The 25,659-nt window shown below is 36.0% G+C and overlaps 1 protein-coding gene across 4 annotated transcripts in view; it reads right to left on the minus strand.

Moving 5' to 3' along the window:
• Window positions 1-25,659, minus strand: part of nbeaa (neurobeachin a) — a 790,167-nt gene that overhangs the window by 122,014 nt on the left and 642,494 nt on the right. For all 4 annotated transcript variants that reach the window (XM_059964072.1, XM_059964073.1, XM_059964071.1 and 1 more), the window contains 4 exons: window positions 13,075-13,192; window positions 12,819-12,921; window positions 8,812-8,927; window positions 5,854-5,966 (listed from right to left, as the gene is read on the minus strand). In XM_059964072.1, the coding sequence (XP_059820055.1) occupies window positions 5,854-5,966; window positions 8,812-8,927; window positions 12,819-12,921; window positions 13,075-13,192 (450 nt within the window). The remainder of the gene's footprint in view (window positions 1-5,853; window positions 5,967-8,811; window positions 8,928-12,818; window positions 12,922-13,074; window positions 13,193-25,659) is intronic.

The raw sequence follows: 25,659 nt of genomic DNA on the forward strand, positions 1-25,659 counted from the left end.
TTGAGTTAAAAGGTGGGGGGAGGGGAGGGAAAGAGATGAAACCAGGAGGAGGAGGGGTGAAGTAAAAAGCTGGGAAGTTGATTGGTAAAAGAGATACAGGGCTGGAGAAGTGGTGTCTGATAGGAGAGGCTGTGGAAGAAAGAAAAGTGGGGGAGGAGCACCAGAGAGAGGCGAGGGCAGGCAAGGAGATAAGGTGAGAGAGGGAAAGGGGGATGGGGAATGGTGAAGTGGTGGGGGGGCCATTACCGCATTCGAGAAATTGATGTTCATGCCTTCAGGTTGGAGGCTACCCAGATAGAATATAAGGTGGTGTTCCTCCAACCTGATTGTGGCCTCCTCTATCCATGGAGGAGGCCGTGGATAAACATATTGGAATGGGAATGAGAAGTGGAATTAAATTGGAAGATCCTGCTTTTTCTGGTGGAAGGAACATAGGTGCTTGTTGAAGCGGTCTCCCAATCTTCGTTGGGTCTCACCAACATACAGGAGGCCGCACCAGGAGCACAGTATATGACCCTCACAGACTCACAGGTGAAGTGTCTCCTCACCTAGAAGGACTGTTTAGGGCCCTGAATGGTAGTGAGGAAGGAGGTGTAGGGAAGGTATAGCATTTGTTCTGCTTGCAATGATAAGTGCCAGGAGGGAGCTAGTGACCATACAGTCTGTGAAGCTGCTGCTATTTTATTAAAGTGATACATTTCACGCAATGTTGTACACTTCAGTTCAGGTGGTAGAACTGTCCTCTGTACACTCAAAGTGGGGAAGGATTCCTGCTGAGAGCACTTGGTGTAGAAATTTGTGTTGCTCTGAACTTTCAATCTAGTTCCCAAGTGTGCTGCCTCTACTTTCTCAGAAGGCTAAAAAAGTATGGAATATCCCTGTTGACATTTACCAACTATTTTTATTGGGGCACCAGAGAAAGTATTCTATTAGGATGCATCACGGCTTGCTATGGCAAGTACTCTGTCTGTGACTGCACAAAACTGTGGAGAGTTGAGAACATGCAAGGGTAAGCATATTCCCCTCAAAGGACCCTGTCTATGCTTCTTGCTGCCTCAGTAAAGCAGACAGCTCAGCCTGTACATTCTCTCTTTTCCCCTCACCCTCAGGCAGTAGATAAAAAGCATGAAAGCATGTACCAGCAGATTGTATCTCTCTATTATGAGATAGTTAAATAGATCACTAGTACAATAAGATGGACTCTTTACCTCACCATCTATAGTAAGTAATCATGGTCTTGCACCTTATTATTACTGGCACTGCATTTTCTCTGCAGCTGTTACACTTTATTCTGCATTCTATTGTTGTTTTACTGCCTCAATGCACTGTGTAATAATTTGACCTCTATGAACAGTATGCAAGACAAGCTTTTCACTGTTCCTCGGTATATGTGGCAATAATTAACTAAATCCAATTCCAAGTGGAATGCTTACCGATCCCATGTGTATGATCAATTTACTTCTCCTGAAATTCATCTAATGAAAACTATAAAATCATAGTTATAGAGCCATTCAATACAGAAACTTCAGCCCACTGCATCCATGCCACCCTTTTTTGCCAGCATTAGGAACATATCCTCTATGCCTTGCCTTTTTAAATACTTCTTCAACTCAGTGATTATATTTGAATCAATATCCTGCTCTGACATCATACTTCAGATAACAACCACTCCCGTATAAAAACCTTACCACCCAGATCTTCTCTAAAACTCCTTTCTCTCACCTTAAACCTATGTGCTCATTTTTGAAACCAGTACTGAGGAGAAAAAGATTCTTCTATTTGTTCTACCTATTCCTCTCATAATCTAATATAATCTTATCGGATCATCCCTCAGCCTCCATTGCGCCAGAGAAAACATGCCCAGCCTCTCCGATCTCTCCCCGTAACTAAAGTCCTCCTCCCAAAAAAACTCAAATCATATTAGTAAGACAAGACTCCCTCTATAAAAAAAATCATGTTGACTATCCCTAATCTGTCCTTGCCTTTCCAAAAGTACATAAATCCTAACTCAAGAATTTTCTTCAGTGATTTCTCTGTGGCTAATATAAGGCTGATGAGAGTGATAGGTGCCTTGGATACAGTGCTAGCGGGAGTGGTGGAAACAGATAGAATAGTGGCACTTAAGAGACCCTAAGGCACGTGAATATGCAGAAAATTAGAGATCATGGATCATATACAGATTGAAGAGATTTATTTAGCAACCATCATGGGCTGAAAAGCCTTTGCTGTTCTATATTCTATGTAAGGTTTAGGAAACTGTGAAAAAGTAGGTGAAAACTTAAACAGGGAACCAGAAGAGATAAAATAGGCTATTAAGTGTCCCTGGTGGATGGAGAAGAATCTCAAGGTATTGTACACAATCATTACAAACAAGAGGGTAAATAGGAAGAGGATAGGACAATTCAAGGATAAAGATAGGAATTTATGCCTGGAGCCAGAGGAAATGGTTGAGGTACTAAACAAGTGCTTCACATTGATGCACACCAATCAGAAACACAAAGAGGAGACTGAGATCAAGGAGGAGTATGTTGATATTCTAAGGCAAATTGATATGAAGAATGAGGAGGTGCTTGACATCTTGAAAAACATTAAGGTGAATGGAATCTGAAAAACATTAAGGGCTTGATGGAATCTGTCCCATTATTGACAGATTGACAGAGGCAAGAGGGGAGAATGCTGGGCCTTGATAGGGATCTCCGTCTCCCCACAGGTGAGGCCCAGAGGACGAGAGAATAGCCAATTTAGTTCTGCTGTTTAAAAACAATAATAGTGATAAACCTGGACCCTGGACATTACAGGGTACTGAGCCTTACATCGATAGTAGGGAAATTATTAAAAAGATTCTTACCAAGTCAGGATTCATTCACAATCAGAAAAGCATAGTCTTACTATGGAATAGTCAACATGACTTTGTGTGGCAAAGATCATGTCTTACAAAATTCTTTGAATTTTTTGAGGTGACAAAGATGACTGACAAGGGGCTGGCAGTGGATGCTGTATACATGGGTTTTAGTAAAGCTTCAAACAAAGTCCCTCATGGTAGACTGGTCCAGAGGATTAAGGCCATGGAGATTTGGCAGACTGTTTCCAAAATTCGGTTAGCTATGGAAAACAAAGGGTAATGCTGGAGGTGTGTTCTTCTGTTTAGAGGTTTATGACCAGTGATATTCTTTATGAATTAATACTGGGATTCTGTTTTAGATGAAGATATCGGTGTTGATGAGTAAGTTTGCTAAACGTGGTGGATTCTGAATAGTAAGGAAGGTTATCAATGATTTAGCAGGATATTAACCAAATGGAAACGTGGTCAAGTAATGGCAGATAAAATTTACTCAGGATAAGTGTGAGGTGCACTTTGGGGGGCCAAATGTAGGAAGAATATATAGAGTAAATGTCAGGATACATTGGAACATTAACCTACAGAGGCACCTTGGAGTGCAAATCTATAGCCTCCTGAAAATGGCAACACAAGTAGACAGTGTGACAAAGAAGGAATATGGTATATTAGTCTTCAATGATTGTGGCATTGAAATGTCAGGAATTTACATTGCAGATGTCTAAAACTTTGGTAAGGCCACATTTGGCATACTGTGTATAGTTCTGATCACTGTGCTACAGGAAGCACATGCAGGTTTTTACATGGGTGCAGAACAATTTCATTAGGATGTTGCCTGAGTTAGAGGACATTAGTTATATAGAAAGGTTGGACAAACTTAGATTATTTTCGCTGGAGTGTCAGAGGCTAAGAGTTGACCTGATAGAAGTAATCAAAATTATGAGAGGCATAAACAGAATAGACAATCTAAGTAATTTTTTCCAGGATGGAAATATCATATTCTCAGGTGTAAAACTTTAAGGTGATAGGGGAAAGTTTAAATAATATTTACAAAGGCTTGTTTTTTCTTTCACATGTAAAGTTGTAGGTGTCTGAAACACGCTGCCAGTGAAATGGTGAAGGCTCATGTGATAGCAATGTTTACAAGGCATTTAGAAAGGCACATGTATAATCTTAATCTACATTAAGATACAAGCAGATAGGATTAGTCAAAATTAATTGGCACTGTCCCTGTGGGTTGAAAGATCTGTTCCTGCGTTGTACTGTTCTACCTTCTATGGCAAAAGTCAGTTGAAATCAACTAGCAATTACCATGTAATTAGTTGATCACAATAGTTTAGGATTAGTGATTGAGGTCGACGGTTATGGTGGTAATCCTTCCTGGTCCTTAACCCGTGTTCAGCCAATTTCTTATGAGAAGATGTAAGTGATCAATAATCACTATGCTGGTAAAAGCTAAGAATGGTAGGCTAAGGTTTCAATTGCACATGTGTGATACCCCACTGAGTATTTGCCCACCCTGCACATCATGGTTTGTATAATCTAGGTACCATAGGTAGACATTTGCTACACATGTGCTATCACAATCACCAAGATGGTGTCTTTTGTATTCCGCATTACAAACCTCTGCAAATAATATGCAGAAAAATATGGAGCTATAACACTCTAAAAATAGGTAATATTGATTCCATTTCACCATATATGCTATTGATTTTTGCCAATCAATGCCTTTATGCCTGGACATGAAAATTATACAGTTGCTGATTCACTTATGTTAAGCAAATTTCATATTGATACAGCCACCATCTATCATTATTAATTTTATTAGTCAAATGCTGAAAGCCCAATGTTCAGAAAGTGGATTAGAAAAATCTATTTGTGCCTGTTTTCAGGCTTTAACAGCACAAAATTGGATGGGAAATTGGATCAGGAAATTGAATGGGAAACTTCATGACACAACTCATTCTAATGCCAGTGTCATTTTCCTATCTAATTTTGATCATATGGTGATATCATCAAAATATGCTACATCTTTTGCATGTCAATGACAGAAATTGGATCAAAAAGCTGAGATTATAGCATGTAACTAGTTCAGGAATTACATCATGGTGTAACTTAAAGTGACATTATCTATATATTTAATACAGCAATCCGCTGAGTTTTATTCAACTTAAAATGCCAGCTACCTGACGAGCAGAGCTTAATCACAGCTTCCTGCTGATCCCTGTTCTGATCATGTCACTTAGTCCCTGGCTCAGCTATTACACTATGCACTCTCAATCCCTTTTTGACTGCTTCAGGGATCAAGCAATGCACCACTGAAATCTTGCCTACCTCCCACCTGCATCAATGGTTTCCCTACATACAGTACCTCTCCATTTCTGCTAGTCTCTCATTATGTTGTCAACCCTCCTTAATAAACTCAACAACAGTGAATGGAGAGAATTTCTCCACATTGGTCAGCTCACCAAAGTCATTTCTGCTGCTAGCCTACAGAGTAACATGTGCAAGTTGGGTTACTGACAACTCTTGAAACATGCAGTTTATTCATCTTAAGTAAGGGTGCCCTAATTCAGCAAAAATTTTGATGGCTTCAGATTTTATAATAGTGTAAAATCAAGGCACATTTAACATAGTTCTATTCATAAGCTGCCATGCTTATTTAGAAAAGGCCTCTAAAAGTTGGCTTTTGAATTAATACAAACAAAGGATATAATATTTCTGGCACAAATGTGCTCAATGGCATCAGCAAAATTAAAATAACCAGAGTAAGTTTCCCTCATCCAGTCAAAATGGACTGATTGCTTATGTTTTATTTAAAGCAATTCTACCCATATTTGCCACTGTTATTTTGAAATTAGTCATGAAAAATATTCACAAGAGCTTTAGAGTTTAGGATCAACTTAATGAAATCCTTATGCCTTGGGTAATTTGAGGCAGAAATATAGAATCCCTTTCTACCCTACGGAGAAATGCTAAAGAAGCCTAGTTTCAGGACAAGCACTGTTGAAAGATACCTTTGAAAGGTCCCGGAAGTTGCCTGGTAGGGTCAAGTCCAGCTCTTCAGACTCATAGTTCGTAATAACCCAAGGAAACACTGGGTACTGGTTTAAATCATTGTATGTCCGTCCTAGCAAGGAAAAGGAAAAACCTTAGAAAACTGTAAAGAATGGTTGCTCACCAAAATCAAACATTTTAAAACATTATTTTTGCTGAACACTTTTTAAAAACTGTGTAATAAAATCAGTAGCAACACATACTTGCTCAGTGAACCAAAAAATGCTTGAAATCTATCAGAAGGGGGAGAAAAATCATAAACTACTGTACAAGTTCCTGTATTTAGTGAATGTATTCTCTTCAGAGCATTTCCTTGAATAGTTTGCTATAGGTCTACTACAGATTGAAGCACAGCTACAAACCACATGGGCCTGTTGATTTTGCTGAGCATTCTTTGTGAACAAATAGCACTCATACTGTGTTGAGCTGAAAACTGAGAAATGACTGATCTATAGAGCCCTACCAATACCTTCATGCAACCTTCAGCAGACTTATATGATTATGGAAAATATTTCCTTACCTTTACAACAGTTACCATTTAGAATATAAGGTGATTGGTATATAACTGTATACTGACAGAAACCGAAGAGAAGTACAAATTTTTACAGATTTTTTTCTGTTTCAGCTGGTTTCTGGATCAAAAATCCAGTGCATGGGTGTTCTGAAATGCATGTCTGTGCAGTGAATTTGCAACAAAAGTACAAAAAATGAGACTGGCAACAAATTTTGCAATAATGTTATTGAACAGCTTTTGTATAATAGGTTTAGATGACCTTTATACATTTAGAACGCTAAAAAGAAATTGCTGGTATGACAAAAATTAGAGCTGACATTGCCATCTATTACTTTTCTGCTATTTATTGATCTGCTAGTCAGAGGCTATTCTAAGGCTTGGTTTTTCTGAAATGTAACTTGTTGCCGACTGCATATAAAATAATATCCACAAAGAACTAATAGCTTCTGTGTTGTCAAGCATCAATTCAGAAGTGTCTAGCTATCATAAAGGATGTGTTATCACATTAAATCTCACATGGCAAACATGGAAAGTAAAAGCACCTTTGTTTCCTAATATTGTAAACATTTTACAGAATAACTAAAATAAGAACATACAAAAAAGGATAAATTATCAGAAGTATTTTAAAAAGATAATAAGTTACATATTTAAAATCCATCATCCTTGCATCATATTTATGCAAGGGTGTTGAAGTTTGGAAATAAAAAAGTATGTATATTTAGTGATAGAGACTTTGCCAGGGACCATATTTAGTGCACCATTAGAAAAGCATTTAGACTTGATGGTTCTGCATTTACAAATTAGACTATTGCATTTATAGATTGTGGACATTTTCAGACTTAAGATTTTTATATTCTGTGCTTGTCAATAGCCTGTACCTTTTCTGTTTTGTTGTGCAAAAGAGTGGGGAGTGTTTGAGGGTTGATGTTCTGTTGTGTTCTGTTAGTTTTTTGTCTGGGTACGGATTGTGTTTTGGGTAGGGTCAATGTTCCTATTCCATTTTGTGTGGTGGGAGGGAGGGTTTAGGGGTTGATGATCAGGACACTGTTCTTTTTTGTGCGGGGGGGGGGAGCAATGTTTCTCTCTGAACAACTTTCATGCCCTTTCTTTGTTTCATGGCTATCTGGAGAAGACAAATTTCAGAACTGTACAGGGACACATGCTTTGTTAATAAGTGAATCTTTGAACCTCTGAACTTCATACAATAAAGCACAACATGTTCAGAGTTTATTTCAGTAATATTAGTTCAATAGTAGTTAGGGATTTAGTTAATTACTTTTCCCCTTATTTGCTGCAAGAAGATACAGCAATCTCAGTGAAAGAATGCTGAATCACCAACAGTATCTTCAGGATTTGCATCATTAAATCAGGGTATGTGCTTAAAGCTTAACTTTCACAGAGCGATGACCACAAATGCTGTCCATAATTGTTTTCTCACCATTAACGGAATAACATTGGAGTTTTAGGAGTATAAGTATACATGCAAAACTTCTATATTCATATAGATTAAAACTGATCCTATCATTCAATTAAGTTTAAATTTGTTTACCTTCTTGGATTTCAAGAAATATTTTTTATTCTACTTCTGCAATAAGACAAACAACTTGTAGACTAGAAGGCATTGATGAGACACTGTGAATCAAACATATATTTAATGTACTTCAGCATAACATGTTTATAGTTGTTATTCCTCTGCTTGTCTGCTTCCCAATACTTAACAGACATTCTGTCATCTCCAGTTCATTAGGAAAGAATTTTTATGATTTTTTCCATGTAAGCAGATCAGGTTACATCTAATTAGATAGCAATAATAAGCACAGCACATGCTGCAACCAAACCTATACATAATTATTCAGTGTAAACTTCAATCACAAACATATCAAAAAATAAAATAGTGGAAAATGCATGCATTGTATGGAAACTCACAACATGTTCTGCCTTTGGTTTACCTTCTGATACAAAACAAATTCTCCTATTTTCATGTATATTTATGTTGCCTTCTATTAATCTGCCACAGCTCAAGATGTTATACTGAACAGAATGCTGTGCCATTCTTGAACTTCTGTCTAGCTACTGCTGCCTTGAGTGACAAAGCACTAAAATTTCATTTTCTTGTTATTATTTCCAGACATACTCTGAAAATGGCTTGTAGATTCTAATAAAGCTTCAGTTTTAAACAAAGCTGTCAACAAAGAAATGGCAGGGTGAGGCCACAGAATAACCTTAGTAACAGTAACTGAATCTATAGTCACAATGCTAGGCTATGTGCCTCCTGTTAAAAATTAATGGGATTGTTTCAGTATCCATCATGGCTCTATAGCAGACCCTGAGTGGATAAATGTAAACTATCAAGACAAACCTTGATTTATAAACATGTAAAGAGGAATCAATATCTGCAATGTACCTGCTACGGTGTTAAGGAACATCAAGTATTCAAAGTTTGAAATTTCCCGCCTTTGCCAGCGCTGTGTCATGTTGGATGATTTAAAAAGCTGACGAGGGCTGGCCAATGATATTCTCCTGTTAATTCCAAAAAATGAAAGGTTGTAATTGACTATACATATTTGATTTTATCCACAGTTATAATACCAATATGTACAAAAATGTTTTCATGTCATCTTATCCTTCATACCAAAAAAACATCTGATAATTGCCCAGATTTGACATTACTTTTTATCATTTCCCTTTCTTTCCTTTTACATACTAGCAACAGTGCTTTATTGAGAGACTAAAATTAGTCTTTCCTTCTCTTCACACATTTGTATCTGGACGTCCTTAAGCTTTTTAGAGAAAAGCATTAATATTTGCCATATATTTACTTCTTAAATCAATACAGGCTTGTTACAGCAAAGCTAACATCTAAACTGAGAAGTTGAAGTACACCCATTATATTCAAATATTTGAATTTGTCGTGGAAAATGAGATTATAAAGAAGTGTCACTGAACTCAATGAAAAAATCATGAAATGTATTGAAAGTTGCTAATCTGTTCAGTGCACTAATTCATAAGCCTTAAAGAGGATATTTGACAATTAATTTTTGAATTCTTTATTAATTTTTGAATAGCAATATTATGTAGGATTGAAATTACATTATCTGATAAATAGTTGATTTCTTCAGGTTAGTTGTGCCTTAAGAGATTCAAGAGAATTCACAAGATTTATTATTTAAAGGAAAATTGCCTGGCATCAGAGGCTCAGATCTTGATTGAATTTCATTCTCATAAGCTTTGTGCTAGATTATTTCATAGAAATCATCCTAAAAGCCAATGTGATATAGCACGTTATCTAGCACTGTAAAAGAATTCTATTTTCAAAATGAGTTAACATAATGACATAGCATCACAATTGATATAATATTATCATCATTAATTTCTGGGATGACTCATTTGAATCTAGATTATTAAATAGGTTTGGTGATAATAATTGGAAATAACTTGGTGATTCACAAAGTTTTAAAAATCAATATTGGTTTTGTTAACAAGTACAAAATGTCAGGACCCTATTGATTCATAACTACCACATCCATATCAGTTAAGATGCTGTGGGAATGTTTTCCCTGGAGAGGACATTGTGAAAAAGAAGACACAGTTTCAGATTAATGGGTTGTCCATTTAAAATGGGGAACGTTTCTTCCCTCAGTGATGAATCTTCGGAGTTCTCCATCCCAGGGAAATGTACTGACTGAGTCATTGAATATGTTCAAGGCTGAGATGGTTAAATTTTTTGGATTATAGAGGTTTAAAAAGTTACAGGATTGGAATGGGGTGGGGATGGGAATTGAAGTTGAAGTCAATATCATATTAGCCATAATCTTATTGGGAGTCAAAGCAGCCTGGAGGAAGTACATGGTCTCCTCTTGCTCTTATTTTTAATGTATTCATATTTATTAAACCTGCAGGCTCTTTCTGACACCTAACTGGAAAGACTAGTTTTGGAATGTATCTAAGTCCTAGATCATGCCAATTAAATAGTATTTTTTCTGCTGCATGCACAAGCACACTGAAGTAATTATTAAGATACCAGAACTATGACAATTTAATCAATAGTAAGTCCATCATTATAAATTGGTTAATTATTAGACCTGAAATGTGTTCTGAAACCAATAAAAATCAACAGAAGGTCTTGCAGTTACTTAGTCTTGAAATAATGCATTTTATCTTAAAATTCTAACCCAGTTTATGTAAGGAAACACAGTTTAAGAAATTATTTAAAGTTTAATCCAAATTTATTCCAACTATTTGCAAAGGTGCATTGACATTTTATGGGAGATAGAATGAATCACAATTACTTTGATCAGCTTGTTAATCATAATAGCTATTAGGCTATAGCCATGTGAATACTTAAGCATGGTGCATTTGGTAAACAAACTTTGCTTACACTTCAATTAAACCAATCAACTACTAAAATGTCCTAGCACAAGGTTAAATACTAAAATCATTGCTGGTAGTAAACAAAAGAAAATTTAAAACATGAGTTCCGCATATATTTGAAGAATTCCATTTCTTAATACTTTGAATTTTTGAGTAAAAGAGTAATAGTTAGAGAATATTAATCGAATATTCATCAGAATAGCCATTCTAAATATGGGCAGTTCATTCAGATCGGCATTTTTTTTGTTTTGAACTGGGCACCCATGTTGAATTATTGAAGCAACAACTTGCAGACAATAGTCAGCTTTTAAAGACAAAAAAAACAAGTTAAAGGCATATTAGAATTATGAATTTTCATCCAAGTAAAAACAAGATGAAAACATTTATTTTGCATAATGAATAATATTCCCAATTGTCCTTAGTTGATGATAAGAAGAACCAGCATTTTGTAATAGTGGACAACATATGCAAAATTATTTAAAAATCAACTCGAGAGAATTTGCAGATTTTAAGATTATAAGCTTATGTTCAATTTGCAAATGCCAGAATTTTTGTGCAGAGTAAGTACTGATGTTACTCTTCTGCAGACTTCAGCGCACAGAAACTGCTGATAAAAGTTCTGAAGCAGTTCTCATTTATTAGGCTTTCTCAAGGTATGATCTGCAACTACCCTGTTTATTATACAATGTACTAGGGGAAAGTTAATGAAAAGATAAAAATCAACAAATCTAACATGTTATGTCTTGCAGCTAAACCACTGATGGGCATGCATCTCAAAGGATGCTTAAAACACATAATAAATACACATATAACATCTAATGCCTGCATACTAGTAATAAATATACATGCATATTCAAAACAAATTTGTTTCTAAATATAAGTTTTGAAAATAAATCTTCAATTTTATGGTCAAATATCTGCTTTTGATGATAGCATCGCAAATATACCATACTTTTGTGCATTTTAAATCTAATTCATGTTTCAGGGCTATGGTATGGCTGGCAAGGTCAGAATATGTTTCCCACACCTCATTGCCTCTGAACAAAGTGGTTTGCTTAGCTATTTCAGTGGACCTTTAAGACTCATCTTCGCTGCTACAGGTCTGAAGTCACATGTAGGTGAGATTATTGATGAAGGGCAAATTTTCTCCCCTCGAGGACATCAGTGAACCACATGAAAATTTATGACAAAATTTATACTTTTGTGGTTAGAAGTAGTAGTTGTTTTGTTTTAAATCCAGACTTTTTACTGAATTTAAATATCATAGCATTTTTTGGTATGATGTGAACTGTGGGTTCCTAATCCAGTAGCTTTAGATGCTGCCACCACACCTCATTCAACCCATACTATTATCTTATGTAAAATAGTGTAAAGAAGAGAGAATTTAATATTATATAAACTGTATAGGTACTGATTATAGATTTTGAAGACTGCTACCTAAATAAGAGATCAATGTAAAGAACGAGTGTAAATCAAAGATTTGCTTTAATGAGTACTAAAACTTTTTGCTTAATCCCAATGGTGATATAGCATATGGGGTTACACCTTGGTTGTTTGTCCTAAATACACAAATATATTAGCTGCTGCACATTGAATTCTACCTCAGAAATTCCACTGCCCTGACCTCAATTGAACAGCATTTCAAACATGGAGTTGAGCATATATATACAAATATATATGAAAAGATGAATTTCTATTTGGTAAAGTCTACCATTGCTTTCATGGAAGTGATATATAGAATCATGAAGCTCAGGCTATCATTTTTGTTAAAATATACAAAATTATTCCTTTCAAGTAAATACAGCAGGATATGAATCATTGTAGATGTGTCTTATTCTTTTCAAGTTCTAATAATGTTGTAAGATTATATTAAAGAATAATTTTAGAAATATAAATAGACTAGTTAATGTCTTGCAAATAATTATTGGCATAAACTCAAAGATTTATTATATGATGTATTATCATCTCCTGAGCTAAAATATCCATTTAGGGATACTACATTTGAGTTGAAAAATTGAGAAGTGATGTAATATTTATTACCTGGCCTGTGGTAAACCGTAACTGGTGCCAACTCCAACACGAGGTAAACTATATACAGCCTTCTTCACTGTAGCTTGGTCTGGGAAGTTAAACATAACAGATGCTGCAGAAGGGAAAAAGGAAATGTAAGTTTTAAAAGGGTTGATACAACAAAGAAATTACCTATTTCTCAAAAGCCAGGCAATTTTAAAACAGCACTATAAGATTGTTTTTATATTAGTTTTCATCAGAAAACTAAATTTCTAATGGTACATACTTCTGTTGGCCATGAAGACTTCCAAAGCTGTGTTCTGGAGGAGATGGCGCCGTGAAAAAACAGCTCGTATTTCGCTGAACATCCATTTTCCATGTAAACCTTCTGTGTAAGCAAGGACCTAAAATTTGAAAGTACTTCCATTTTATTTAATTCAAGCTATCTACAGAATTCAAGATGCAAATATGAGAACGTTTTGTAAGTCTAAGTTCACATTTGTTCAATAAATAACATATTTCAGATGGGGAACAATATCAAACAGGTATTTTTCTATAATTTTTGAAATAACTTGAATATATTAAAGAGTTTCAAATAAGTAAATAAATATATTTACAATTAAGATCAATGTTTTCTCTTTAAAAATGAATTGTTACTTTTTTTGCAATGGCTTGTGTATGCAGGAAGGTGCACTGTTATTTTTGATGGAAAGCTCCAATTCACAAGGAGAGTAATACTATTATGCCCATATTCACTGTTAAAATATTTTAATTAATGCTGATTACAAACAGACTGGTATTAAATATGTAGACTACTTGGTCAATCACATTTTTTGTTAAAATGTTTGCAGAAATGATTCAGAAATAATACCAAAATTCTCAAAGGGTTAATGAGGGGACATATTAGAATTTCGTCTCCGTTTTTTCCTGTTAAGAAAAATGTTCTAAGAATACCACAGAGGATCTAGTGATGTATTGAAAAAGATGAAAGAAGCCTATTCCTTTTTACAAAAGACCAATCAGAATTAAAAAGACACACTTTGCCATTTAAACAGATTGTTGCTCCCTTTCAGTTCTAAACGTAAGACCTTTTTAAAAGAGAAAACAAATAGCTATGGCTTTTAATGTTATTTGGTTACCAAATAAGCCTTAATTGTTACAATGATATAGGTTAAAAGCAGTTTGCCTTTGAAGAAAAAAAATTCAAGTGGACTCTAACTGACAAGTGAAAATAATCCTTTTCCATTCTCTACTTTCCCACCCTAACTTGCAAAGAAGGACCCAATTGACAGTTTTCTATGCATCTCAGGTCAGCTTCATGCTTTTCAAACTTAATCAAGGAGGTGTTAAAAAAAGATGAAAGTCCCCAAAGCTTCGCATATGGTAGAAGGCAGAGAAATGCTGGAAGTGAAGTGAGATGTTCCATAGGGGAAGGTTAAGGCTGATGCTAATGCTCATTTAAAATGGTGACAGTCAGTAGTACTGAAGCCTAGCTAGGCTGGTTTAATTTCTCTCTGGAATAGCTTTTTCCTGACCTTATGCAACACATCAAAGTCTCCTGAGCTCAATTAAAATTGGATTATGTTGAAATGCTCTATCTATGGGACTTTATGCTCACTAACACTTTTCTCTCCGTAATACCCTAGATGACAGTTACTCATCCCAATTTAAACAGTTGTCATAGAGACCATGAACTAAAGAAATGGCAGCCAACAATAAGGTGAAAGGTAAACTCCACAATCTCATGAATGAATAAAATACTCGATACCCCATCACAATAGACTCAACCACAGCAGCAGCTTGAATTCAGAATCAATGTCAATGCGGTGTATGAGGCGTGAGCTTCAGGGAAATATATGGAAAACATGTCAATAGATTTTAAAGTATTGCAAAGCCAAAATTGTTAAAACAACATGGCTTTGGTTAAAACCAACAAGGGGCCTTGCAGAGTTAGTTTGTAGTTACCATGATGAAGTGCAGCCCTTATTTTAGCCCAGCTGTAGAAAATGCCATCTAATGAATCTGTCTGGGACGGCTCTCCTTGTCCTGTCAGGCATGTCAGGAAATGACAAGCACTGGGGACAGGGCGCCTCCAGTCATAGACAGGCCTGCCAGCTGGAGACTTCAGCCTCAATCTAATCGCAACACCAGAAAATAACATTCACGTTTCAGCTTGTCAAGATGGTTTGGGAAGATGGCTGAAAAGCTTTTTGTTTCAATTACAGATGAAATTTGCACACAGTAATTAAAAGATACTACTAGCAGATGAGTTTCATGCTGTTTAATATAACCGAAAACACATGGCGTTAATGTAAATCAAAAAAAGACAACTAGCAATAAGGCCAAGACCATTCTTTCGTAGCCTATTTAAAAACACAGCTAACAGATCTGAAAATCATTTAAAAGTAGTGTATATATTGAAGTAACATTACAGTCATTATGAAAGGTAACACTGCCTGGATTACAACATTTTAAAGACAATGAATACAACTTTATCATTAAATTATAATCTACTCACTTCCTTGTAGCTTGTTCTTTGATTCATTTCATTCATCTAGGTGCAAGGCGAGTTTTGGCCTCCTGACCTCAATTTTTACTCAGAGAAACAAATTTCTTTTTTGCAAACTAACTCAATTTTTCACACGTCAACCTTTAGCCTAGCTTTAAAAAAAATTAACACACACAAAATACTGTAGGAACTCAGCAGGTCAGGCAGCATCTATGGAAATGAACAAACAAGTGACATTTCGGGCCGAGAGACCGGAATGTCAACTGTGTATTAATTTCTATAGATGCTGCCTGATCTGTTGAGTTCCTCCAGCATTTTGTGTGTGTTGTTTTGGATTTCCAGCATCTTGTGTTTAAAAAAAAATCTCATTTTCATTCCATTACACACAAATATTTGCTATGGTTAGTTACTTAAGCTATTTGAGCTCATACTATCTATACTATGAACACTGTATCTTCAGCTCTGAAACTACATAACCATTAACACTACAGGCAGTACAGGTTACGAACAAGTTCCGTTCCTGAGTCCGTCTTTAAGTCAGATTTGCATGCAAGTTGGAACAGGTACATCTGGTATTATTTAGCATCAGTTAGTCAAATGTTTGTCTTAATATACAGTATATATTTTACCTTTCTATGCATATAAAACAGTTAAGAAATGTATGTATTTCAATAATTAAATCAGTGCATTGCTCGTAATAATTGTAGCTTTCATTGGGCAGGGCCTTTCACATGCTCCATTATTTTCACTTTATCCTTTATAATTGTTCCAGTTGTAGACCGACTGTAGCTTAACGCTTTTCCAATGACTGATGGCGTTTCACTTCTTTCCGATCGCTTTCTTATTTCCACTTTATTTTCAATCATGATCATTTTCCATCAACAGAACAGAAACACTGCGGATTCAGCAGCAGCCATGGGCACGAGTCCTGACCTAAGCTCCCCTGGGTCCTAAAGTCCACCTGCACTGAGACAGGTTAAATGGGACACCTGGGGGCAATGCTGACTGGAAAAGGCGGGGGGGGGGGAGTTCAGGATGAACCTTGCTAAGAAAAATTTAAGTCAAATACAAAGTTACACACTCAACACAGTGTTAACGGCAACAACTTAAAATGGCGGACAGCGTCATGATCCAACTTAAAATGGCGGACGGTGCTCTCCTTCCTCCGTTTGTAAGTACGAGTCGTTCGTAAGTCGGACGTTCGTAACTCGGGGACAGTCTGTATTTGTTTTTGCTCCAGACAGATGTGATGTACTTTGTTTTATTTTAGAAATTAATCTGAAGTTTTGCATTCCTTTTAGTTCTACACTAAAATACTTAGATAAAATGCAGCTTTTATACTGTACCAATAGTCATACAACAGTTAAGATGGTGTTTGTAATCCTACATGATTCTCAGTATTGAAAATGAACATCAATCCAGCTTGGCAAATTAAACATAACCAAAAGTTTGCCTTTGGAAGACTTTCAGAATATCATACTGCTCAGGGGTGTAGCTTTAAAGCAAAACTTTTGAAGTATTAGATTACATTTTTAATTCATATCTTCAGTGTGTCACAATAGATAGATGGCAAGCAAAGTTGGCAATTCTGTGCTATTTCTACTATAACTGCTTTTACTAGATTATGTGAGTACATATGTATTAGTTACATTTTTTGTTATGAAAGTAAATTGAATTTTAATTGATATTTCTAAAACATCGATCTGGTCATTTTCCTCATTGCAATTTGTGTGATCTTGCTACATAAAAATTTTACCCAACTGTTACAGTTACTGCGCTCAAAAGAAAAATCAGTGGGTCTAATATAAAGGGATGAAAGATGGTATTTAATCCTTTACATCCTTTTCTTTACATGGTCATTTAATTTAGGAACAGATAGGAAGGCAAACTTCATTCTGAAGCATCACAGTAATTATTTATCTACTGCAAGAAAAATTCACACTTCTTCATTGTTACCTCCCTGAACAAGAACAGTAGTTCAGAAGCTTGAAGAAAGCAAATCAGAGGGCAAGGATCACATATGGGCAGGGGGAAATATCAGGGGCAAGATGCAAAGTTAGATACAAAGCAGAGTGTTTAATTGGCTCAAAAGCCTACATTAAAAGGAAGATGTGGTTGGAAGGAAATAGCTGTAATACTGAAACCTTTATGATTCTAGCTTATAAAGTTTTGAGCTTGCTTCAATTGGGATGGGAATGATGCCACTGAATGTATGATTTGTTTAAGAGCTGTTTTTGCAACTTGTAGCAGCAAGGCTAAAAAAAAACTTGAATATGAAGACAACAACAGAAGCAGGCACTGTACCAGGTAGTGGGTGCAAGGCAGCTCCTGAGGTAACTGCAGATGATGGAATTTTAATCTGGAGTATTCCAGAGCCAGAGACGCAGGCAGTTGATGGGACTGAACAGATATTGGACAAAGATGGTAAAAGATTAAAGTGGAAAAACTGAAGTAGGGAAACATAATGGCTATTATAAGTAGGTTAAATCTTTTCTTTAATGATTGGTTGTTTGTGCTAAACTCAGACCAAACTAATTCTTCAATGTGGTTCAACTACCAATGCTTGAGGAAATGTACAGTATTAGATTACCACAATATTACATTATACAACCCATACTAATCGATTAGGCACAGATATTTTAAAAAATAGATTCTTGATTTCCCTGAAGAGTTTCCAAAATTATTTTATAAATCAATACTGATATATGATATAAAACTACAGGTCTATTCAAATTACACTTAAGTAATTCAAATGTCCCGCATGATCATAACACAGACGTCCAGCATATTTAGTGAACTGAAAATCAGTCCTAGGAAGACTTATCACAATGACTACATTTAACAAAGTTTTATGTTTAAGATGAACCTGACAGCAAATACACCACTTCCATAATATCTTCCTTTGAAATAGTTTAAATTAGATGACACAATAGCTAGCAATTAAGTACAAATATTGCATGAAAGAAGATAGATTTTTTTTAAAAATTATTAAATTCCATTGTAAAAATAATTTCTAAATATATTTAGCAAGCTCATCAGCTTCTGCATGAAGATAAAACAGACTGGTTAGGGATTCTCAAAATTCAATTTATATATGACCTATTTTCCATGTGCGGCTGAAATAAGTCAAATATTTACAACAGCAGCTTTTGAGTTGGATTGTTTTGCTTGACTATGTGAATTTTTTAAGAAAAATATGATGAGGAATTTTACTTCTGGCTCCAATATTTTGTAGCATTCACATAAGCACAAGAGTAGGAGGAGGCTGTTAGACTGTTCCACTAATCAATATGCTCTGACCTTTGGCATTAACTGCATTTTCCTGCCCAATCTCCATAACCTTGATTCCCCTCTAATCCAAAAATCTATCTTTCTCACAATTAAATATGCTTAATGACACAACCTCCACAGCTTTCTGCTATAGAAAACTCAAAAGAATTAAAACAAATGGGGAGACAAAATTGCTCCTCATCTCTGCCAGAAATGATGAACCCTCTATCCCAATAATGCCTCATAGTTCTGGAGCCACTGACTCACTATGAAGCCTTTACAGAACGTTACAATGAAATCAGCTTTCATTCTTCTAAACTCATAAATTCATATATTCTGTAGGGGTTGAGAGAGGCTTATCGAAAATCTTGTAAAACAACAGCTGCTGTGAAGAAATCTTGCTAGTTGCCTTCACATTTTGTTCTTTAGTATACAAAGGATGTGATAGGCATGCTTAGGGACTTAGTGGATTTGAGCTGTGAGGCAACTGAAACACGCCGTGTCAGTTTTCAACTCATTCTGCCAAGTGTGTTAAATGTGGCTCTGAGCATTTAAAGGACTGGAATTTCAGGAAAGCTCCAGTTTGCTGCACAAAGGGCTCATGAGCAATGAATGCTGCACCATCCCCCAATTAATCTTGTCTCTCTACCTTTGCTTTGCTTTCCCACTACGTGAAGGTAATAATGACACCCTCATCCATTATCCTTTTATCCTGTTATTCACGTGAAATTGCTTAATAACATGTTACAGATTTGTCTTCAGTCATATAATTCTTCCTGTCATTGGCAGTATATCATCCGCAAAACATATAGCCCTGTTTCCCAGTGTACACTTTGAAGATTATTGTCAGTGACACCTTCAGGATGCATTCACAATTTGGAGCATCATTTCCACCATAATATGGAATTACACTGACTTATCTGTCATTGCCAAAAGCACAACAAGCAATTCTGTGCTAATGCAAACGTAATACACATTTTCTCTATGCTGTTGGAACAAGGGCTCTTGTAAATTTATGCTAATGATGCCCTTTTGTATGGAAGCAGGTCCCATGAAGGACACTTTGGCAGCTGATAATCTGTATTTGAGTCTATTAGATAATTTGTATTTTATCCTCTTCTAATTATATAGTTTAAATCTTTTTATTGTTATTAATCCTAAATCACGAGCAGACCCTAGTTTTGTTGGAAATAGCAGGGAAAACAGTAAATGAATAGGTTTTGGATTTCTGTGTTGAGAAATCCTAATTGCTCAATCATTTTTTAACTGTTCATGCCTTAAATGTTTAAAAATTTAGATAGTTTTTATCCTTCTTCAGATTACCATTGTTAAAACCAAAAGGCTTCCCTACCCAGTGGCATTCCAAGGGGACCTAGACACCCCAGTGTGCACACCAATCTGACAACACATGACAAGCTGGTCGGCGTGCAGTAATTTGACTAATTATACAGGATTAAAGCATATTAATGCAAGCTGTTTTCTCTAGGGTTAATGACCTACTGGCTGGGTTCATATGCCTGCAAGTCTGCAAGAAACTAAAAACACAAACCCAATTTCTGATTCTCGTCTTTTCGTATCAGCAAATGAGTACATCAAACTACCGAGCAGCAAAATGCTTGTGACATTGTGCCTCCTATTACCCTTGAAGGCTTTTCTAACTTTCTACTCTAGGGATCATGGGAAAGAAAATTAAAAGTTCTCCTTTTTCTGACTGCAGCAGACATTCAAAAACAATTCTACGTCAGCACAAAGATAACATGTTCGCTCCTAGTCAGTTTTTTAACCAACCAGCAACTGAATCAAATTCTCAGATTAAACCCACTTAAAAAGATAAGTGAGATTTTAAGGACTGGTAAATTAATGCATATATTTAACTAAGTTTGATTTAAGAAATTTCATTTAGTTATTTAATCAATTATTCAAACATATTTGTTTTTTCCATGCTACAGCGAATAACATTTAAAATATGTAGGAAAAAAGAAGGAAAGTTCTTAATGTAAAATTTTAGTGAACCATCTTGATGAGAAGATAAGCTGGTTGATTGATGTTGTGGAAAGGGAGAACAGCTTCAAGTTCTTGTGCGTCAATCTCTCAGAAGATCTATCCTCGGTACAACACATTGATGCATCATGAAGAAGGCATATTAGTGGTTCTACTTGATTTGGAGATTGAGAAGATTCCGTATGTCAGCAAAGACCTGCAAATTTCTAAAGATGTATAATGGCATTTGACTAGTTGTAACACCACCTGGTATGAAAGCTCCAATTTGGAGAATTGTAAGAGACTGCAGAGAGTTGTAGACTCAACCAGCTCCATCATGGGCACAAATCTCCCTAACGTTGAGGACATCTTCAAAAGGCGAAGCCTCAAGAAGATGACATTCAACATTAAAGACTCTCAATATCTGGGACTTACCACCTTCTCATTACCACCAGCCTGAAAACCTACACTTAACACTTTAGGAACAGCTTCTTCTCCACCCTTAGATTTCTGAACAGTCCATAAACACTTTATCATAATTTCTCTTTTGTACTATTTCTCTATCTATCTGTCTACCTACTTAATCTACCAATCCATCTATCTATTTAACTTTACAGTAATTTAATATTTTGCACTGTAATGTTGCCACAATATAACAAACTTCACACCATGTCAATGATAATAAACCTGATTGTGATATTTCAAGTCACCCTCAATTATTTCATAGAAGGATACATAAGGATGGATCTTACACTCAACATCCACAAAATAAAAATCCTCTATTAAATCTGCTTCTGTTGTACAACACCTACTCTCAAAAACAGAGATTTATGATGAGAACTTTAATAATACAGATCACTTCCCATATCTTGAAATGATACTTTCAGTAGAAGTGGATATCAATAATGAGATTAAACACCAACTTTAATGCTCTAGCATAGCTTTTGGCCCTTCAAGGAAAAGACATTAACCGTTATTTTTAAAACTCAAGGATTACTAAATAGCAATGATTATTGTTCTCCTATGTATTTCTGAAACTGGACAAGGTACATTGGATGCTTTAAGGAACAGGAGACATATCATCTACAAACCCAACTCCCTGAGCAAGATCAGTGAACCAATGCCAGTGTCCTTTCCCATGCTATTATTTTCAACGTTGAGGCCTTAATTGAAATGAATTGGCTCCTACACATTATTCACATGCTTGACACCAGGTTCCCAAAACAGGTATTCTGTTCCAAACTCCATCAAAGGAAGAAATTACCAGGTCAACAGAGGAAAAAAAATACAAGAAATTTTCAAAACCTTTAGAAAATTGAAACATCCCCACTGACTCCTGAGAATCTTTAGAGAAGAAGAAACATTCAGGATGGTCCTAAGGGTTAATACTGATGACAATTGCTAGTGTGCATTCCCAGTAACAGTTACTTTTATTACTGGATGTATAACAGGTGACACTTACTTAATAAATTGTAGTAGAATTTACTCAATGTCTTAAGTCTATGAAAAAATGAGGTTTTTTTCCCTCAATGTTGTCTTTGTTTTTGTTTTTATCCAAAAAATTAGATTGTATGATTTGCTATCATCTCTTTCTTGTGGCAAGACAAACTGTGCATTCTACTTACTTGCATCATCTACTAGAAGATGGCTTCAGCAAATTGATCTGCTTTTTCTCACTGAATGTTTCTCTGATAAGAAGGATTTCCATCTGCAAGGAACACCCTCCACTAGAGGGCCTCAGCTGTATTATTTGTCCATAAATTGTAATCTGGATATTGGATACAATAATGGAAACTTTCTAAAGTAGGTCTTTGAGCAGCCAACTCTATAATTTGTTTTAATTGCTGAATATGCAGAAACTGCACTGTGCCTGCTCTTAATGATTGTTAAGTATATTCCTTCAAAAAGCTTGTAATGCCCCAGTGATTTAATCTTGGAACACCATGGAATTTGATCTCATCAAAGCATACATCAAGAAAAATAGTTATTTCCACTTCTATAAACCTGTCCATTTCTCTCCTATCTCAGTGCCGCTAAAACCTTTATCCATGACTTGGTCCACCTACTCCACAATCAACATTCTAAAGCCTTATTAGACTTCAGATCTATGACTATACACTTGGTGTTGAAATCTCCGACTTTCTAAACACCATCTCAAGCTTCAAGATCCCACACACTCCTCAGTTCTCCATTTCTCTGAAGCAAAAATAGAAAATGGTGGAAATATTCTGCAGATCTGGCAGCATGAGAGGAGAGTTAATGTTTTATTCAAACATGACCATTGGACAATGATACCCTCAGCCTGCATTGAACACTGCTCTAACCACGGCTACTCCTTCCCCCTTCAAACTTTCCTTCCACCTTAATTAAGAATCAGGGATGCTTTATTAGATCTTAGTACAATATGTATGTTAATTTAATATTTTTCTAACTATGGTTTTTTGTACAATCCCAGTGACTCCAATGATCTTATTGTATCATTGGTAGCCTGATATTCAGTCACCTGGATTACATACTGTACATTTGAATTCACTCTAGAACACATTTTGCTGCTTTAACTCATCTTTCTTATTTAAGCTTCCCCATAAAAAAATTCAATTTAACCATGCTTTCTACTACTAATCTCTCCTCTTGGACAAGTAGGATTTACAGCATTTAAACAAGCCATTTAGCCTGACAATCCACATCAACATTTATGCCCCACTTGGGCCTCCTTTTCAAAGTCTATCAATATAATCATCTTTCCCCTTCTCTCTCATAAGCGTGTCCAGCTTCCTCTTAGAGGCATCTACATTAGTCGCTTCAACCTACTCCTATGATAGCAAATTTTATATTCTTGCTATTCCTCAGGTAAATAACTTTTTCCTGAATTCTCTTTATTACCTTTTGGTGACTTTCTTATAATTAGTGCATCTAGAAATGTGAACATTCTCTGCATCTACCGTATAATCATTTTAGAAACTTGTATTAAGAGATAAGAGGAATAGAATAGTTTCTTTTGCCTCTGTGAAATCCTGCGGAATACTCTTTTTGAATAAAAATAGAAATAAAACAAAGCACTTGATCTCTGTTACATGGCCATCAAGAATACTTGCATATCATCCCTTATTTACACTTTAGCAAGTCCAGTCACCTGGTTGTACAAAGCATATAGAACTGCAGTATCAGTTTACAAGATATATATGGTCAAGGGAGACTGAAGAGCACTTACAGGACTGCTTTGAGTTGGTGGACTGGACCATATTCAGGGATTCATCTTCAGATCTGAATGAACATGTCACAGTCATCATGGACTTCATTAAGTCCTGTGTGGATGGGTGTGTGTCCTTAAGAACATACCAATGATCCCCAACCAGATGCCCTTGATGAACCAGTGGATTCGCTATCAGTCGAGGGCCTTCAAGACCGGGATCCAGAAACCTACAAGGTATCTAGGTATGACCAATGGAAAGCCATCATGAGAGCAAAAAGGCAATTCAATGTGAAATTAGACACGATCGGGTGGATGGCAGTTGCAACAGGATTTGCGTACTGTTATTTCCTATAAGGTGAAACTTACAGCATAAATGTCAGAAATGTATTACTCAATACATTTTATGTATACCTTGAAAGGGACAATAAAATTACATCTGTGTAAATTCCCGATGTGATATCTTTCTCAGAGGCTGATTTCAGAACATCTTTCAAATGGGTGAATTTTTGCAAAGGGGTCAGGCTTTATCTGGCAGGGTACTGAAAAGCTTCAGAGAATGAAGATACTCAAGGACATCTTCAATCTCTCACTGCTGTCATTGGAAGTTCCCACCTTTTTTAAAAGGGCATCAATCATCCTGGTGCACAAGAAGAGCATGGTAAACTGCCTCATCTCAAATGTTATTGAGGAAACATTCAGGAGTGAAATAGTGTTGCAACAAGAATGTGTACTCAACAACAGCAAGAGCAGGGAGTCCTGTGGACTTCAGGAAGGGGAAGTCAGAGCACCACAACAGAGCTCATTGCGGGGTCAGTGTTGGAAAGCATAAGCAGCTTCAAATTCCTGGGTATCAACATCTCAGAGGAACTATCTTGGGCCAAGTGATATAATCATGAAGAAGATATGCCAGCAGCAATACTTCATGAGGCATTTGAGGATATTTGATCTGCAACCAACACTAGCAAATTTCTGCAATCCACAGTGGAGGACATTCTAATTGGTTGTATCAAGACAAGTCAAATCAAGTCACTTTTTATTGTCATTTCAACCATAACTGCTGGTACAGTACACAGTAAAAACGAGACAACGTGTTTCAGGACCATGGTGCTACATGAGACAGTACAAAAACTACACTGAACTACGTAAAAACAACACAGAAAAAAGAAACTACACTACACCACAGACCTACCCAGGACTGCATAAAGTGCACAAAACAGTGCAAGCATTACAATAAATAATAGACAAGACAATAGGCACAGTAGAGGGCAGTAAGTTGGTGTCAGTGCAGTCTTCATATCACCACCTGATATGAAGGCTCCAACGTGCAGGATTGAAAGAGGCTGGAGAGGATTGAAGACTCAGCCAGCTCCATCACAGACAGACCACTTGCCACCATCAAGGATATCTTCAATAGGCAGTGCCTCAAGAAGGTGACATCCATCATTAAGGACTTTTACCATTTGGGACATGCTCTCTTCTCATTACTAACACCTGGAAAGAGGTGCAGGAACCTGAAGATCTACACTTAATGTTTCAGGAAAACTTCTTCCTCTCCTCCTTTACATTTCTGCATGGTCTATCAACAGAGCCTCACTATTTCTCTTTTGCACTAATTATTTTTGTTAAACATTTTGATAAACATTATATAGAATAAAATGTAATTGAATATACCAAATTATATAAATGTAATCATCATCAACAGGCATTTAGTAATCCTATAAGTAGGGCAAATTTTAAATTAGCTTTTAGAGGTATTTTGAAACATTCTATAGCACTAAACTGGCATATCTCAGTTGGTAGAATATTGCAGATTTTTGATGTGTAAAAGCAAAAGGCTGTATCACCAGTTCTTATCTGCTTGGCTCTAGGAACACTAAGCAAACCAGTATTTCAAGTTAAGTCAAGTCAACTTTTATTGT

The sequence above is a fragment of the Hypanus sabinus genome, chromosome 3, assembly GCF_030144855.1.
Source record: "Hypanus sabinus isolate sHypSab1 chromosome 3, sHypSab1.hap1, whole genome shotgun sequence".
NCBI classification, from domain to species: Eukaryota; Metazoa; Chordata; class Chondrichthyes; order Myliobatiformes; family Dasyatidae; genus Hypanus; species Hypanus sabinus.